The 18610-nt window shown below is 42.0% G+C and overlaps 1 protein-coding gene and 1 non-coding gene across 2 annotated transcripts; one reads left to right on the forward strand and one right to left on the reverse strand.

Moving 5' to 3' along the window:
• Positions 1-3679: 3679 nt before the first annotated feature.
• LOC141680044 (small nucleolar RNA R71) lies at positions 3680-3789 on the reverse strand. The gene has a single exon (XR_012558233.1). It is a non-coding gene; the product is annotated as a small nucleolar RNA R71 (small nucleolar RNA).
• A 12510-nt stretch (positions 3790-16299) lies between these two features.
• Positions 16300-18044, forward strand: LOC141667497 (uncharacterized). The gene is made up of 2 exons (XM_074474050.1): positions 16300-17119; positions 17290-18044. The coding sequence occupies exons 1-2, from the start codon at positions 16300-16302 to the stop codon at positions 18042-18044; spliced, it is 1575 nt and encodes a 524-aa protein (XP_074330151.1).
• Positions 18045-18610: the final 566 nt, after the last annotated feature.

Consider the following 18610-nt stretch of genomic DNA (forward strand, 5'->3'; position numbering starts at 1 on the left):
AACTTACGGTTTGACGGGAAAAATCAAATTAAAAACGGAGGGGAAAAACTGAAATTGGGTGTGGAAAGGTGTAGTTGGGTGGGGTGATCTAGGGGTGCCATTAGATCTAATGACTTAGATTGGTTCCTAATTTTTATTTTAATTTTAGTTTGTATTTGATCATTCGATATATATATATAATTTTCAATTATTTTTCACACATTTCCACATGTTAAAAAACATATTTACAGCCATTTCCTTTTCTTAATTAAAAAGAGGATGCTCCAACTATTATAAAAAAAATTCTAAATTATGTTTTCTGTATACGTGAAGATGCGTAAAAATAAATTTTAAAATATTACAACGAGACGGAGGAAATACCATTTTATTTCTCACGCTATTAATTTTGCAGTAACACTAATAAAATACTAATAAGAATGTCAATTTACAGCACACGATTATTAATCAGCCAGTGCATTGCTCATAATTACTATCAAGATGCTTTGTGCATGTAGGTCCTCGAATCCTCAAACCAGCTAAACACCTCCGTGCCAATTCCGGCCAGAATCAATACATGCTTGTGTATGTCTCTATCTGTTAGATGCCCCCAAGTTAAACAACTCCACGTCATTTTCAGCCAATCGATAAATAATTTATTACTAAATATTGATACAAATACAATTTTTAATTTGTAAGAAATTTTTGTAGTTAAAATGAGTAAAATGCATTTTATGTATATACATTTTGTGTGTCAGATTATTTGGAATATTAGAGTTTAAAAACTCCCACTTTAGGCATATGTATTTCAATCTTTTTTATAAGATATGTACATCGGTCCGTTAAATATGAACAACTCCGTCTGTTAGTTCACGAATATTTTTGTCTATCCATTTTGAAAACAAATGCATACACAAATGATTTGTGACAAATCAATTGAAAGTAACATGATTAGGGCCCAACCCAATCTAAGGTGAGGCAGGGTCAGCTGATGGACCAAGACCCCCCTCACCCAGAGCAGTCAAGTGGAAAGACCCAGGCCCAGGGAAAAATCAAGACCTGGATCATCTCCCAGCCAGGATCCAACCCAGGACCTGGATCATCTCTCAATCAGGATCCAACCCAGGACCAGGATCACCTAGCTAGGGAAGATCCGGGGAGCCCCTACAAGCGCATGCACACCCCACAACCCGCCAAGGAGGGGTAAGTGGGCACGTGACAATGACAGCTATCAACAACTAACATATCAGACAAACACGGCGCGTGTCAGAGTACTGTTGGGATGCCCTGAAGGTGGTCATTGTCTAGACACGTGTATGCGATCTACCCAAGCCAGACGTCCTTCGCCTCCAACAACCAACGACCCAGATCTAGAGGTAACAACCCCTAAACCCTACATTTGGGCTATATATACCCCCAAAGGTAAAGGGTTTGGGGGTTAGACACATTTTGAGCACGCACACTCTCATACACGCATCTTATACACACACAGCCACCCTTGTCCTCTTTATCTTCATCTTCCCCAACCAGACTCTTATTCTTACACTGGAGGCACTGCGGGGACAAAACCCCCATCCGGTATTGATAAGTGGCATTTTATACCACTTAGAACGTCTTAAAATGGCTTAAATTGGTGTCTTGAAATCAAGTATTTTGTGTATTTGATGCGTTTTTCTAGTGTTTATGCATTTCAGGGTATTAGTTGCATTTCGGAGGAGGAATCGTCAAGAATAAGCCTTGGCATGTGTTCACCATTGCGAGAGGAAAAGAACGGGCAGATTACGGCGAAGAAACGGAGCAAACCTGGAAATTTTCCAGTAGGGTCCTGCGCGCCCGCGCAGCAATGCTGAGCGGCCGCGCAGCAGCCTTGTGCGCCCGCGCAGAAATGCTGAGCGGCCGCGCAGGGTCGAGGAAAATAATATATTGTTTTAGACTTCTACTTCTGTTTGGCTTCCAACTTCTATGTAATCTGAGTTTTATGGGACTATTATATAAGTAGATTTGAGACGTTTTTCACAGAGTATTAAGAGGGGATTATGTTTTAGATTGTGTTTTGCAAGAAGCGAAGGAGATAAGGAAGAAGACCGATTTAGCACACAACAACGAAGAGGAAGCATATATTCTTGTGATTCTTGTTTCGTTGTAACGTTGGATGCTAGTTTTCTTACTTTGACTTATTTACTCTTGTGACGTACTCTGTTTTAATATAATTAGTTTAGTTGTTATTTTCTTGTGTTCGTTTATCATGATTTCATATGAACCCATGATGGCGATAAGTTCTATTATGGGCTAATCGTGATCATGGGGTTGCAACGGATTTACTATGGAATTCTTTAGTTAATTGTTTAATACTTTAGTGTGTGATGATTGCATGATATCTAGTATTGGTTGTGCGTATTCGTCTTATGTGCGTCGCAAACATATAAGATAGGGTGTTAATCTCTTGTGAAGCGACGGTGGATCTTGAGATTTAGAACTTGCCATGCTAGCATAGGTTCATGTACGTTGTGCATGATTAGTGGGTAACTCTAACAGTTTTATTTGCCCTATGTAATCAAAAGGAATAACTTGTGCTTAAATCGTTGTGTTGTCAATTTCTGTAGACATATAGGAACTCAACATAATTGATGACTATTCAATTTCTATCTTAATTGTGGATGTTTGGTAGAATGGTATTAGTATAATGAAAGTTGGCTTTTATCAGTTTTGTGTTATTCGATTAATATCATCACTGTCACATGCTAAAGGTAGTAACTATGGCTATAGAAGGAAGTAATAACGAAGTTGTGATCTCATGAGTGTTTTATTATTGATAAATTGAAGTGTTAGTTAAGTGGTTAATTAAGTAGTTAATTATAGTTAATATTTAATCAACAATTTTAAGTGTTATTATCTTAACATTGAGAAGTAATCATACATTGGTGAGTGAGTTAAATTAGACAATAAATTAGTCTGAGTCTCTGAGGGAACGAACTAGAAAGTATTCTATATTACTTGCGAACGCGTATACTTGCGTGAATATTAGTGCGTGATTTCGCCCTAACAAGTTTTTGGCGCCGCTGCCGGGGACTCGGCGTATTTATTTAGTTTATGTACTTACCATCATTGGTCATTAGGACTCAGTGATTAGGACGTAGTAGTTAATTACTCTTTTCGGTTGTGTTTCAGGTACTTTAGCAAACGTTTATTCAAACTCGTTCTCGTGCTCGCAAGAGGACCTTAGATACAGCTGAGGAGAAAGACGAAGTTCTTGATACACCGGAGAAGTTAGATTTTGAGGATTCGGATTCAGGAACTGAGCAGAAAGAACCAGTAAACATGGGAGATCATATTGTTCAAGCTGATCCAGCTCTTATGGATTTTTCTCGGCCTAAAATTGATGACATTCAGTCAAGCATCCTTCATCCGGCTATTCAAGCTAACACCTTTGAAATCAAGCCGGGCACTATTCAGATGGTGCAGAATTCTGTTTCTTTTGGAGGAGCGGCAACTGAAGACCCCAACATGCACATAAGGAATTTTGTCGAGATCTGCAGCACTTTTAAGTATAATGGCGTGACTGATGAGGCTATCAAGTTGAGGCTTTTCCCATTCTCACTGAGGGATAAGGCTAAAGACTGGTTACATTCTGAACCAGCTGGGTCAATCACTACGTGGCAAGATCTTGCGCAAAAGTTTCTGGTGAAGTTTTATCCAATGGCAAAGACTGCTGTTATGAGCTCTTACTCAGTTTGCGCAGCAACCTACAGAATCTATGTGCGAGGCTTGGGAACGCTACAAGGAAATGTTGAGAAAATGTCCACATCATGGAATGCCGGATTGGATGGTAATCACTGGTTTTTATAATGGTTTGGGGGCTCAATCTCAGCCCATGCTCGATGCAGCAGCTGGAGGCGCCTTATGGGCTAAAAGCTATACTGAGGCGTACAATCTTATTGAGACGATGGCTGCAAATGAGCATCAAAACCCAACTCAGAGGATGACTTCAGGCAAGGTAGCAGGTATTCAGGAAGTTGATGCAGCGACCGCTATTGCAGCCCAGCTCCAAGCGCTATCAATGAAGGTTGATTCTTTGGCTACGTATGGAGTTAATCAAATAGCTATGGTTTGTGAGCTTTGTGCAGGTTCTCATGCTATGGATCAGTGTTCTCTTGTCAACGAATCTGTTCAGTATGTGAATAATTATCAGCGACAACAGCAGCCTGTGCCAGCGACCTATCATCCTAACAACAGAAATCATCCAAATTTCAGCTGGGGAAATAATCAGAATGCTATTCAGCCACCATATCAGCAAGGAGTGAGTAAACAGTTTAACCCACCTGGATTCCAGCAACCACAACAGTATGCTACAAGACAATCATATCCTCAACAGGGAAGTACAACTGCACCTACTAGTGCTGATTTTGAGGAACTTAAGCTGTTGTGCAAGAGTCAGGCGGTTTCTATCAAGACCTTGGAAAATCAAATCGGTCAATTAGCCAATGCAGTGCTCAATCGTCAACCTGGCACTCTTCCCAGTGACACGGAAGTACCAGGCAGGAAGGAAGCTAAAGAGCAAGTCAAGGCTATTACCTTAAGGTCTGGAAAAGTAGCTGATGCTGAAAAGGCAAAAGAAGTTGAAGCTGAAGTTCGAGATGAAGAATCTAAGCAAAGGGAGAAAGCGGCAGAACCAAGGAAGACTACTGTTGAACACACTCTGCCTGAGGCTAATACAGGGGAGAAACAGCTCTATCCTCCACCACCTTTTCCTAAGAGATTGCAGCAAAAAAAGCTGGATAGACAGTTCGGGAAGTTTCTGGAGGTGTTCAAGAAACTTCACATCAATATACCTTTCGCTGAGGCTCTGGAACAAATACCTAGTTATGCGAAGTTTATGAAGACTATTCTTTCAAGGAAGGTGAAACTGGATGACCTTGAAACCGTTGCTCTCACGGAAAAATGCAGCGCGGTTCTGCAACAAAAGTTACCACCAAAACTGAAAGATCCAGGAAGCTTCACCATTCCTTGCACCATTGGCAATCTAACTTTTGACAAGTGCCTTTGTGATTTGGGAGCAAGCATTAATCTGATGCCGTTGTCGATCTTTAAAAAGCTGGACCTACCTGATCCAAAACCCACATACATGTCGCTACAATTGGCGGACCGTTCCATTACTTACCCAAGGGGCATAGTTGAGGATGTGCTCGTCAAGGTGGATAAGCTCTTCTTTCCTGCTGATTTTGTTATTCTGGATTTTGAGGAAGATAAAAAGATTCCCATAATCTTGGGGAGGCCTTTCTTGGCGACTGGCCGTACCTTGATAGATGTGCAAAAAGGAGAACTTACTATGCGGGTTCAAGATCAGGATGTGACCTTCAACGTATTCAAGGCAATGAAATTCCCTACAGAAGATGAGGAGTGCTTAAAAGTGGATGTGATTGATTCTGCGGTTACTTCGGAACTCGATCACATGCTAATGTCTGATGCATTGGAAAAGGCCTTAGTGGGGGAATTTGACAGTGATGATGAAGATAGCAACGAGCAATTACAATATCTGAACGCTTCTCCCTGGAAGCGAAAGCTAGATATACCATTTGAATCTCTTGGTACTTCTGACCTCAAGAACGCTGAAGGGAAGCTCAAACCATTAATAGAGGAAGCGCCTACCTTAGAGCTCAAACCATTACCTGAACACTTGAGGTATGCCTTTTTAGGTGATTCATCTACGTTACCTGTTATTATTTCAGCTGACCTTTCAGGTAGTGAGGAAGACAAGCTCTTAAGGATTTTGAGAGAATTCAAATCGGCTATAGGATGGACTATAGCAGACATCAAGGGGATAAGTCCCTCATATTATATGCATAAAATTCTGTTAGAGGAAGGTAGTAAGCCAACTGTGGAACAGCAGCGAAGACTGAACCCAATCATAAAGGAGGTGGTGAAGAAAGAAATTCTGAAATGGCTAGATGCAGGCATCATTTATCCTATTTCTGACAGCTCGTGGGTGAGCCCTGTACAATGTGTTCCTAAGAAGGGAGGTATCACTGTGGTCGCAAATGAAAAGAATGAGCTCATCCCTACTCGAACAGTTACAGGATGGAGAGTATGCATGGATTATAGAAAATTGAACAAAGCCACAAGAAAGGATCACTTCCCTCTCCCATTCATTGATCAAATGCTTGACAAATTGGCGGGACATGAGTATTTTTGTCTTCTGGATGGGTATTCCGGGTATAATCAGATTTGTATTGCACCAGAGGATCAGGAAAAGACTACCTTCACTTGTCCATTTGGCACATTTACTTTTCGTAGAGTTTCGTTTGGGTTATGTGGCGCCCCGGCCACCTTTCAGAGATGTATGATGGCTATATTCTCTGACAAGATTGGAAATAACGTCGAAGTGTTCATGGATGACTTCTCCGTCTTTGGACACTCATATGATGAATGCTTGAATAATCTGCGCGCCGTACTCAAAAGATGCGTGGAAACTAATTTGGTGCTTAATTGGGAGAAATGTCATTTTATGGTGCGTGAAGGCATTATCCTTGGGCATAAGGTCTCTAGCAAAGGTCTGGAGGTGGACAAGGCCAAGGTGGGAGTCATTGAAAATCTTCCCCCACCTAATTCAGTGAAAGGAATCCGTAGTTTTCTCGTTCATGCGGGTTTTTATCGGCGATTCATCAAGGACTTTTCAAAGATATCTAAGCCGTTGTGCAATTTACTTGAGAAAGATGTGCCTTTCAAATTTGATGATGAATGTTTGGCAGCATTCGAGACTCTCAAGGAGAGTTTGATCACGGCACCAGTTATTACAGCACCAGATTGGACAGAACCGTTTGAGATGATGTGTGATGCGAGTGACTATGCGGTAGGTGCAGTTCTGGGACATCGCAAGAAAAATCTCTTCCATGTGGTCTACTATGCGAGTAAGACTTTAAATGGGGCCCAATTGAACTACACCACTACTGAGAAGGAGCTTTTGGCTATAGTCTTTGGCTTTGAGAAATTTCGATCTTATCTGCTTGGTACGAAAGTGACAGTATTCACTGATCATGCAGCTATTCGCTATCTGGTTTCTAAGAAGGATTCGAAGCCGAGACTCATTCATTGGGTGCTTTTACTTCAAGAATTTGAGTTAGAGATCAAAGATAGAAAAGGTACCGAGAATCAAGTAGCTGACCATCTCTCTAGGTTGGAGAATCCCGATTCTACTTCACAAGATAGGACGTTAATCAATGAATCTTTTCCGGATGAGCAGTTGTTTGCAATTCAGGAGGAAGAACCATGGTTTGCAGATATTGTAAACTATCTTGTCAGCAATATAATGCCTCCCAATTTGACATCCACGCAAAAGAAGAAGTTTCTGCATGAGGTGAAGTGGTATATGTGGGATGAACCATATTTGTTTAGACAGGGAGCTGACCAGATCATCAGGAGATGTATCCCGTTCTGTGAGACGGAGGGGATATTACGAGACTGCCATTCCACGGTTTATGGTGGACACTATGGAGGTGAGAAAACGACAGCTCGTATTCTGCAAGCAGGTTTTTTCTGGCCCACCTTGTTCAAGGATGCTCATCAGTTTGTTTTAAGGTGTGATCGTTGCCAAAGAGTGGGAAATTTGTCAAGGAAGGATGAGATGCCATTAAATGTGATACTTGAAGTCGAGGTCTTTGATGTATGGGGAATCGATTTCATGGGGCCTTTTATCTCGTCTTGCAATAATCAGTACATTTTGCTGGCAGTCGATTATGTCTCAAAATGGGTCGAAGTTAAAGCTTTACCGACAAATGATGCAAAGGCAGTGCTAAATTTTCTGCATAAGCAAATTTTCACAAGGTTTGGAACACCTCGGGTAATCATAAGTGATGAAGGATCGCATTTTTGCAACCGTAAGTTCACTTCCATGATGCAGCGTTATAATGTGAGTCATCGAGTAGCTACTGCCTATCATCCGCAAACAAATGGTTAAGCGGAAGTGTCTAACAGAGAGATAAAGCGCATTCTAGAGAAGGTTGTTTGTCCATCAAGGAAGGATTGGTCTTTAAAGCTCGATGAAGCTGTTTGGGCCTACAGAATAGCATACAAAACTCCACTTGGGATGTCACCGTTTCAGTTGGTGTACGGTAAGGGATGTCATCTATCGGCGGAGCTTGAGCATAAGGCCTACTGGGCATTGAAGAAATTGAACCTGGATTTAGATGCAGCTGGTAAGAAAAGAATGCTTCAGCTTAATGAACTTGATGAATTTTGACTTCAAGCGTACGAGAATAACAAAATGTATAAGGAAAAGGTGAAAAGGTGGCACGATAGGAAGCTACATCCTAAGTTATTTGTGCCAGGGCAACAAGTTCTGTTATTCAACTCTCGGCTCCGACTTTTTCCTGGGAAGTTGAAATCAAGGTGGTCTGGACCTTTTATTGTCAAAACTGTGTTTCCACATGGAGCGGTGGAAATTTTTGAGAATGATTCGGACCAAGCATTCAAGGTTAACGGTCAGCGGTTGAAGCACTACTATGGGGACATGGCAAACCGAGAGGTGATTAGTGCCATTTTGTTGACTACGTGAGAAAGGAACGGAACGTCAAGCTAATGACGAAAAAGAAGCGCTGCGTGGGAGGCAACCCATGAATTGTTGTTACAGGAACCCTTAGAAGTTAATAACCTATCCAAAAACACAAAAAAATCAGAAAACAGGGGCTGAAATTTTTTTTTTCCAGAGACCCTCTGCGCGCCCGCGCAGAAATGCTGAGCGGCCGCGCAGGGGTCGAGTTCCAGAATTTTTTTTTTTTTTTACAGTTCAGAAAAAAAAAAAAAAAAAACAAAAACACAAAAACCCATTACATCCCATAAACCCACGAATTCTTTTCCCTTTACCCCATGATTTTATCCCTCAACCCCACTCCTAATCTAATTTAACCTACTCCACACCCTATATATACATACACCTATCCTACATATCTCCCACAACTTCCTACACTTAAACCCTCTCATAAACATCAAAAATCAGTTCTTACACACTTTTATTCACAAATCAATGGCACCCAAGAGAGCACGCACTATTGACAGCAGCAGCACAGTTCCTACTGCTGATTCATCAAGGGGTACTGCTGCGAGACCTCGGTTAACTGACAGAGCCGCGGAGGAGGAGTACACTAGGCTGTTGGGGAAGCCGATTCTGAAGGAGAGGGGGTTTTTACCATCAGGGAGGGATGGTGAGTTGTTGCCCATGATTGCAGAGAAGGGGTGGATAGCTTTTTGTGAGTCACCCGAAGCAGTACCGATGAGTGTTGTTCGCGAGTTCTACGCGAACGTGAAGGCTGAAAAGAATGGGTTTTCTGTAGTTCGGGGGCTGACGGTTGATTATCATCCTGCGGCGATTCGCCGAGTGATTGGACAGCGAGAGAGGAAGCCCGAGGAGGAGAACTGGAATGAAAAGACTGCTGAGGATTTTGACTTGGATTTGATTTGTGCGACTCTCTGTCGACCGGACACAGTTTGGAACCGCAGTCCAGCCAATAATGAGTATCGTCACTTTTCGGCGATCGCCATGAACAGGTATGCTCGTGCATGGAATGCATTTATATGTGCTAATATTTTGCCTTCTTCACATGCACACGAGGTCACAGTTGAGAGAGCACAGTTGTTGTGGGGAATTCTGAATGAGGAATACTATGTGGACCTTGGTGAGTTTATCTACCAAGGAATTCTGAAGTTTTTGAGGGGAGCAAAGCATATGAACATCCCTTATGCATCCACGGTTACAAAGCTATGCCGTGGAGTAGGAGTGAACTGGACGGCTCATGAGCAGTTACAGTTGCCAGCAGCTCCTATAGATTCTGGCACTCTGAATGGGATGCAGGAGTGGACCGGTGGTGAGCCTGAGGAGCATGGGCTGGGTTATCGTCTTCCAGGAGGGCGTCCAGCACGAGGTGCTACTATGACCAGGCCAGGGCGTGGTGAGGCTAGTTCTTCGAGAGCTCAGGAGGGTGCTGGGATGGGTGATGCCCAGTATAGGAGGCTTTCACGGCGGATGGATGCCATGTATGAGACGCAGAGCAGGTTTGCTCAAGAGCTCACCCTTGCATTAGGGACTGCTTTTCGAGGCCTTGGAGCTGATATCCAGTGGCCAGTTTTTGGTGAGGACTCTGCATACCCGCCGCCTGATACTCCACCCACTGAGGGTGATGATGATGATGACTCCGAGTAGGTATACCCTGTGTTCCTTTCTACTACCTTCACTGGGGACAGTAAAGATTTTAAGTTTGGGGGTGGTAGTTAAGGAATATTTTGTGTGTGTCATATAGTTGCATATTCATGATAGTTAGTTCATATAGTTGCATAATTTTTTCCATATAGTTTTTTTTATATATAGCTTTATTTGTTGTCATATCATATAGCTCATGCATATACCATGATCCCTTTTGCAATGATTTATCGACTGAATTATGATATTGATGCGAGTGTAGTGATAGCATTAAAGTGATATTAAGTTGTGTAGGTTGATATGCATGCTAGAAGCACTTGTATTGTCACTAAGTCTTAGAGAATGCTGAAGGACTAGATTGTTGTTATGATCTGATTATTTTCGAGGATAATCTATTTATTATGCTTAGAATTTGATAATAGGTTCTTAGTGGTAAAGGCATGAAAAAGAAAAAAAAATGGAGTAAAAATGGAATTTGTTGCTAGTTGTGGCTAGGCGTCAAATGGCTAGTAGCCGGCTCGCATGTTATGCGAGTAGTCTAGGGTTGAGCAAGATGGAGTGAAACGCACTTGCTCAGAGTTAAAAAAAAAAAAAAAAAATTTGCGTAATTGATCAAGAGTGGGCTCTTTGGTATTCGAGTTATTAAGTTCTTAGGGGACTTTGTGCCTAGTGACCTAAGGCTTTTAGAGTCTGGGATCCGCTAACCTAACGCTCGTTACATGGATACCATTGTATAAGTCTTTTGTGGACCTCACTCATTGCACGGTCAAATAAGCATTTGCGTTGTAAATAAAAAGCACGATTCCGTAGTAAGCTCCAAAGTTCTTGTAGTGTTGTATATCACTTTGTGCCTAGAATTTTTATTCTTTGTATAATCGTAGGATTGCCTTGAGGATAGTCTAGTCATAGTAATTGGTCTAGTTCCGAAGCATATCTGTTAAGCATTTGCACACACCACGTTTCTGGCGGTATGTCCGTTTGCATGAGTTTCTTGATCTTTAGTGTCTAACTGCATTCGTTGAGACGTGACAATTTGGTTGGTTAATTGTAGTAAGGGGGATCGTTGCATTTTCATATAGATTGCATTCATGCATATTTTTATTTGTTTTTGAGTCTGTGACGCTTGAGGACAAACATCGATTTAAGTTTGGGGGTGTGATAAGTGGCATTTTATACCACTTAGAACGTCTTAAAATGGCTTAAATTGGTGTCTTGAAATCAAGTATTTTGTGTATTTGATGCGTTTTTCTAGTGTTTATGCATTTCAGGGTATTAGTTGCATTTCGGAGGAGGAATCATCAAGAATAAGCCTTGGCATGTGTTCACCATTGCGAGAGGAAAAGAACGGGCAGATTACGGCGAAGAAACGGAGCAAACCTGGAAATTTTCCAGTAGGGTCCTGCGCGCCCGCGCAACAATGCTGAGCGGCCGCGCAGCAGCCTTGCGCGCCCGCACAGAAATGCTGAGCGGCCGCGCAGGGTCGGGGAAAATAATATATTGTTTTAGACTCCTACTTCTGTTTGGCTTCCAACTTCTATGTAATCTGAGTTTTATGGGACTATTATATAAGTAGATTTGAGACGTTTTTCACAGAGTATTAAGAGGGGATTATGTTTTAGATTGTGTTTTGCATGAAGCGAAGGAGATAAGGAAGAAGATCGATTTAGCACACAGTAACGAAGATGAAGCATATATTCTTGTGATTCTTGTTTCGTTGTAACGTTGGATGCTAGTTTTCTTGCTTTGACTTATTTACTCTTGTGACGTACTATTTTTAATATAATTAGTTTAGTTGTTATTTTCTTGTGTTCATTTATCATGATTTCATATGAACCCATGATGGCGATAAGTTCTATTATGGGCTAATCGTGATCATGGGGTTGCAACGGATTTACTATGGAATTCTTTAGTTAATTGTTTAATACTTTAGTGTGTGATGATTGCATGATATCTAGTATTGGTTGTGCGTATTCGTCTTATGTGCGTCGCGAACATATAAGATAGGGTGTTAATCTCTTGTGAAGCGACGGTGGATCTTGATATTTAGAACTTGCCATGCTAGCATAGGTTCATGTACGTTGTGCATGATTAGTGGGTAACTCTAACAGTTTTATTTGCCCTATGTAATCAAAAGGAATAACTTGTGCTTAAATCGTTGTGTTGTCAATTTCTGTAGACATATAGGAACTCAACATAATTGATGACTATTCAATTTCTATCTTAATTGTGGATGTTTGGTAGAATGGTATTAGTACAATGAAAGTTGGCTTTTATCAGTTTTGTGTTATTCGATTAATATCATCACTGTCACATGCTAAAGGTAGTAACTATGGCTATAGAAGGAAGTAATAATGAAGTTGTGATCTCATGAGTGTTTTATTATTGATAAATTGAAGTGTTAGTTAAGTGGTTAATTAAGTAGTTAATTATAGTTAATATTTAATCAACAATTTTAAGTGTTATTATCTTAACATTGAGAAGTAATCATACATTGGTGAGTGAGTTAAATTAGACAATAAATTAGTCTGAGTCTCTGAGGGAACGAACTAGAAAGTATTCTATATTACTTGCGAACGCGTATACTTGCGTGAATATTAGTGCGTGATTTCGCCCTAACAGGTATTATTTTGCAGATACCCAACAGTAGCTACACCCTGCTCTCAGAAGGAAGGTCCAGGCACGGCATCAGAAGGAGCCGCCCCGCTCACCGGACTTATCATTTGGCGCTAGAAGGAGGGGCGCTCCATCCTTGGGTCTCGGTGCCCCTGGATTCACCTTCATCAGCAAACTCTTAAGAGAGTCCACATCTTAAACCCGTAAGAACACAAGAAACCATACCCTCTCTTGAATTTGAATGTTGTTCATTTAAGCCACGTTTGTGTGAGCTCATTACGTTAGGCCACGTTTGTGTGAGCCCGTCCTCGTTTGTTAGTTTTGATTATTTTGGGTTTGATAGTCTTAAAACCTTGGGTTTGATAGTTTTGATAGTTTTAAAACCCAGATCTACTTTAGTGTGCATACTATATTTGTGCTCTAGAGCCTGATGTTCTTGTTTAGTAATATTGTTAGCAAAACCCAGAAAGTTTGTTTGGTGTATTCTGGAATTTTTTTGCTATCTTCAAAAAAGCAACCTTAGATCCACATTTTTAACCTCAAATCTTGGTCAGTTATTTTTACACTTTTGGTAATGGCAAGAGCAGGAAAGAGTACGGCCGGTAGGCCCTCAGCTAGTACCCAGTTCCAGGATCAGGACCACTCTTAGGCTCAAGAACCTGGGGGAGACCAAGAGACCCTCCAGGAGCAACCATTGACATAGCATACCTCGGTCCTGGTAAGGATAGTAACACCCCGGGTTGCCAGGAACCTTATTGAGCTGATTCAATACAAATATACCATTGTTCCGGTGGCAGAGGAGCATATAGTCAATTTAACAAGTCACGAACTAGCTGAAGCAATCAGGCTATATAGAAAGGAGCAAGCCCGGACTCAGATAGAATATGAGCAAGATGATGATGAAGAAGAGTCTGGGGATTCCCAACAATCTAGGAGATCTGTCTTTGAACGGATCGGAGCAAAGAGAAAGAAAAATCAAAAAGAGCCTAGTAAGAAAGCGACAGAAGCAACCAGGAAGAAAAAGTTGGAAGAAATGAGGGAACAAATAAGAAGAAAAGAAGAAAGACCAAGGAGAGGAAAGAATGTAGTGAATGTGGTCCTAGGAGGGTCTCACTCGCCTCCCAGGAGCCCGGGCTCAGGAGACGAGGTATTCTCCATCCAATCCTACCCAGAGATGGTAATCGCATTCAGCAGCAAGGATTATGAAGGGGTCAATCAGAATCACAGTGAAGCTTTGGTAGTAACACTTGATGTTTTTGACAATGAGGTAAGGAGAATGTTGATGGATAATGGCTCTTCAGTAAACATACTCTTCAAACATACTGTGGACCGGATGAAGCTAGGAAGCGTGCGCTCAAATGAATGCCGATAGGACCCCCTCTATGGGTTCGAAAATAACTTGGTCCCGATCTAGGGAACCTTAAACTTTCCAGTGATATTTGGGTCAGCTCCAAATCAACTCACCCATGTCATAAAATTCTACGTGATCAACACTCCTTCATCCTACAATGGCATAATTGGACGCTCAGCTCTGACCAGGATACAAGCAATCACCTCCATATCACACTTGATAATCAAATTCCCAACTCCAACGGGGATAGGAGAAGTTAAGGGAGACTATGAGGTCACTGAAAGATGCTATAGTCAGGCCCTGGTCATGGTCGAAACTCACCGAGATAATAAGAGAAAGACCATAGTCCTTCGCAAACAGAAAAGTATTAAGAAACATCAACCCCACTCAAGAGATGATACGAGAAAAGAAGTCCAGGTTATAGAATCCATCCCGGATTCAAAAACAACCAAGCAAACCTCGAAAGAGCAAGAAAGCAACCAAGTCACAGCAAAGATTGAATTGAGCCCGGGCCTCAGCCAGGGCGATCCTACTATGCAAGCAACCAACCCTGAAACAAGTGAAGTAAGGGAAAGCAACCAAAAAGCAATGATAGCCCAGGGTCAATATATATGAAGAACAATACAAAAGCCCGGATCCAGAAATCGGTATTAAACAAGGATCAAGCAAAGATCGAGGCCGCAGTAGAAACAGAAATAATTTTGATCGATGCAAGCAATCCTTCCAAGAAGGTATAAATAAGATCCGGACTCGGAACTACTTTCAGAGAAGACCTAGTGTCATTGCCCCGAGGGTACTCTAACATATTTTCCTGGAGCCCAAGAGACATGCCCGGGTTGGACGAATCCATAGCAGTGCATAGCTTGGATGTCAACCCAGAGAGGAAATCAGTTAACCAGAAAAGAAGAAATTTTGCCCCAAAGAGGTAGAAAGAAATAGATGAAGAGATTGAGAAACTACTCAAAGCTAGGATCATATACGAGGTTAAGTACCCAGAATGGTTGGCTAATGTTGTTATGGTAAAAAAGGCAAACGGGAAATAGAGAATGTGTGTCGACTACACCGACTTGAATAGTGCATGCCCCAAAGATCCTTATCCCTTACCAAATATTGATCAATTGATTGACGCCACATCCAGGCACGTCATGCTAAGTTTCATGGACGCCTAATCGGGGTACAACCAGATCCAAATGAATCTGAAAGACATCCTGAAGAAAGCCTTCATCACCCACAGGGCGGTCTATGCCTATTTAATGCTTCCTTTCGTATTGACAAATGCAGAGACAACCTACCAGAGAGTAATAAATAAAATCTTCGAAAACCATTTTGGAAGGAACCCGGAGTCCTATGTTGATGATATGATCGCAAAGTCCACAAGCATCTCAGGTCACATAGAAGACCTAAAAGAATGCTTTGATAACTTTGGGAAATACTCACTAAAGTTGAACCCGGAAAAATGCACATTCGGAGTAGGGGCAGGAAAATTCCTAGGATTCATGATCAGCAATCGGGGAATTGAAGCCAACCCATAGAAGATAAAGGCGATCCAGGAGATGAAGCCTTCTAGGACCCAAAAGGATGTTCAGAAGCTAGTAAGGTCACTGGCAGCACTTAGAAGATTCATCTCAAAGCTGGTTGAGAGATGCCTACCCTTATTTGACCTATTGAAAGGAGCAACCAACAAGAGGGAAGTGAATTGGAGCCCAGAATGCCAAAGCGCATTTGAGGAAATAAAAAGGTATCTCTCTCAGCCACCAATCTTAACCATAGCCCAACCTGGGGGGCTCTTGTTCCTCTACCTATCAGCAGGGGCCCTGGCAGTTGGAGCAGCACTAATCAGGGAAGAGAATGGCACACAACAACCAGTTTACTATGTAAGCCAAGTACTAAAAGATGTAGAGACCCGATATCCAAGGCTAGAAAAGTTTGCTTTTGCCTTGGAAACGGCATCCAGAAAGCTCAGACACTACTTCTAGGGAAGGGAGATCCGGGTTGTAACTAATTAACCCTTAAGAAAGATAATACACAAGCCAGATGTCTCAGGAAGGCTAGTAAACTGGGTAGTTGAGCTAAGTCAATTCAACTTGAATTTCATTCTAAGAACAGCAATCAAAGCCCAGACGTTGGCTGACTTCACATAGAGTGCAACTTCCCACAAGATGAGCCTAGGGCCATGAGCATTGACCCAGAGAGCAGCAATGATAATAATCTGAGAGCTTGGGCTCACAAAGTTGATGGATCCTCAACGAACGAAAGGTCAGGAGCAGGGCTCATTCTAAAGAGCCCGGATGGCTTTACAATTCAAACTACAATCTCCTTTGGCTTTTCAGCAATAAATAACCAGGCAGAGTATGAATCCCTGATAGCAGGATTGAACCTAGTAAAGACTCTAAGGATCCAGGAACTTAACATCTACAGTGACTCCCAAATTGTAGTCCAGCAAACAAATGACGAGTATATATTAAAGGATCCAGTTTTAGCCAAGTACCAAGCCCTGGTCCAAAGCTACCTCGCCTCAATACCAAGAAACCAAGTTCTACAGATCTCCCAAGAAGAGAATTCAGAAGCCGATACACTATCAAAACTGGTTCAGAATTCATCAGACCTGGATTGCTCTGTCTACTTCGAAGAACTACAGAAGCCAAGTATTGAATCCGGAGAGGTCATGGAGATAGACAACAACCTGAATTGGATGACTCCGTTTATCAAATACTTGGAGAAGGGAAAGCTCCCTGAAGATAAAGGGAAGGCTCAAAGGTTAAAAGCCAAAACATCAAAATTCTTCGTTGAAAAGGGGCTACTCTATCGCCGGACCTTCTCCTCACCTATCCCGAAATGCATTGGCCTAGGGGAGGCAGAGTATTGCTTAATGGAAGTCCACGAAAGGATATGTGGAGACCATATGTCAGTAAAGGCCCTGGCTCACAAGATAATAAGACGGGGTTACTACTTGCCAACAACCCAGAAAGATGCAAACGAATTTGTGAAAAAATGCAAGCAATGCTGAATGTTCAGCAATGTATCCTGGATAAGCCCAGTCCTACCATCATCAGTTCTATCTCTAATCCCCTTCGCCGTTTGGGGGATAGATATCATAGGACCCTTCCCCCTGACTAGAGGAGACCTGAGATACCTACTTGTCTCAATTGACTACATGACTAAGTGGGCGGAAGCAAAGGCAATGTGGACGATAAACCAGCAGGATTGCATAAAATTCATGGACAACATATTGATGAGATTCGGAGTCCCAAAATACTGGTCTCGAATAACGGGCCACAGTTTGTTGGATCAGATTTTGAATCCTACCTCCAGGACCGGGGCATCAAGCACAGAAAATCATCAGTAGCCTACCCCCAAGGAAATGGCCAAATAGAAGTAACAAACCGGATCCTTCTCTGTGGAATCGAGAAGAGGCTCAGAGAAAGCAAAAATAAATGGCCGGAAGAATTGCCAAATGTACTATGGGCCTACAGAACAAGTCCCCGCATAAGCACATGTGAGACGCCCTTCAAACTGGCTTACGGAACTGAAGCAATGCTACCCATCGAGGTAGGAGCCCTCTCTCACCGAGCAATCAACTTTGATGAGGTAGCCAACGAGGAGGGGCTCAGGACAAACATTGAGCTAATTGATGAGGTCCGAGATCAGGCTGTTGCAAGGATGGAGAGGTACAAGGAAAAAACTAAGGAGCACTTCAGCAAGAAGTACAGGGTCAAGAACTTTCAAGTTGGAGACCTGGTACTTCGAGACACAGAAGCTTCAGATCCAACCAACACTGGGAAGCTAATTCCAAGGTGGGAAGGGCCTTACAAAATCAAGGAAGTGTTAAGACCAGGGACATATAAGCTGATGAACATGGATGAATCTGAGATCCCAAACACCTGGCATGGACTCAGGCTCAGAAAATTCTATCAATAGAAAAAGCAACCAAAAGCAACCCAAACACCTGTAGCCTATGGCAACCAATTTCTGGTCCAATATTTTGTATGAAGAAAATTTCAAATCAATGAAAAGAATCCCCCCCCCCAATTCTTATTTTAACAATTACCGCAAGAAAAGCATACTTCTACCCGGACAAACAACCACACCCGGGTTGAAAGAAAACATCAAAAGGAACCATTAATCCGGATATGGTGCCTTACCGGATTGGAAGCCAATATTAAAGCCAACAACAACCCGGATAGGTATCTCGATCCGGGTTGAAAATAATTACTATGTACTTAGAATATTTTCTAAGTACACAAACATGCACAAGCAAACACCAATCTGGTTATGGTGTCATACCCAGATTGGAAGCCAACTTTAAAAGCAAACAGCAACCCATGTATGGTGTTATACCCAGATTGGAAGCCAACAATAACAGCAACCAACCCTGATAGGTATCCAGATCTAGGTTGAAGACAATTACTATGTACTTAGATCATTTACCAACTTTAAAAGCAAACGCCAACCCAGGTATGGTGCCATACCCGGATTGGAAGCCA

The sequence above is a fragment of the Apium graveolens genome, chromosome 1 (genome assembly GCF_009905375.1).
Source record: "Apium graveolens cultivar Ventura chromosome 1, ASM990537v1, whole genome shotgun sequence".
In the NCBI taxonomy this organism is placed as follows: Eukaryota; Viridiplantae; Streptophyta; class Magnoliopsida; order Apiales; family Apiaceae; genus Apium; species Apium graveolens.

Coding starts and splice junctions, on each gene's coding strand:
- LOC141667497 (XM_074474050.1), top strand. CDS start 16,300: ATGAGCATTGACCCAGAGAGCAGCAATGATAATAATCTGAGAGCTTGG. Junction 17,120..17,289: donor AAACGAATTTGTGAAAAAAT/GCAAGCAATGCT, acceptor TACATGACTAAG/TGGGCGGAAGCAAAGGCAAT.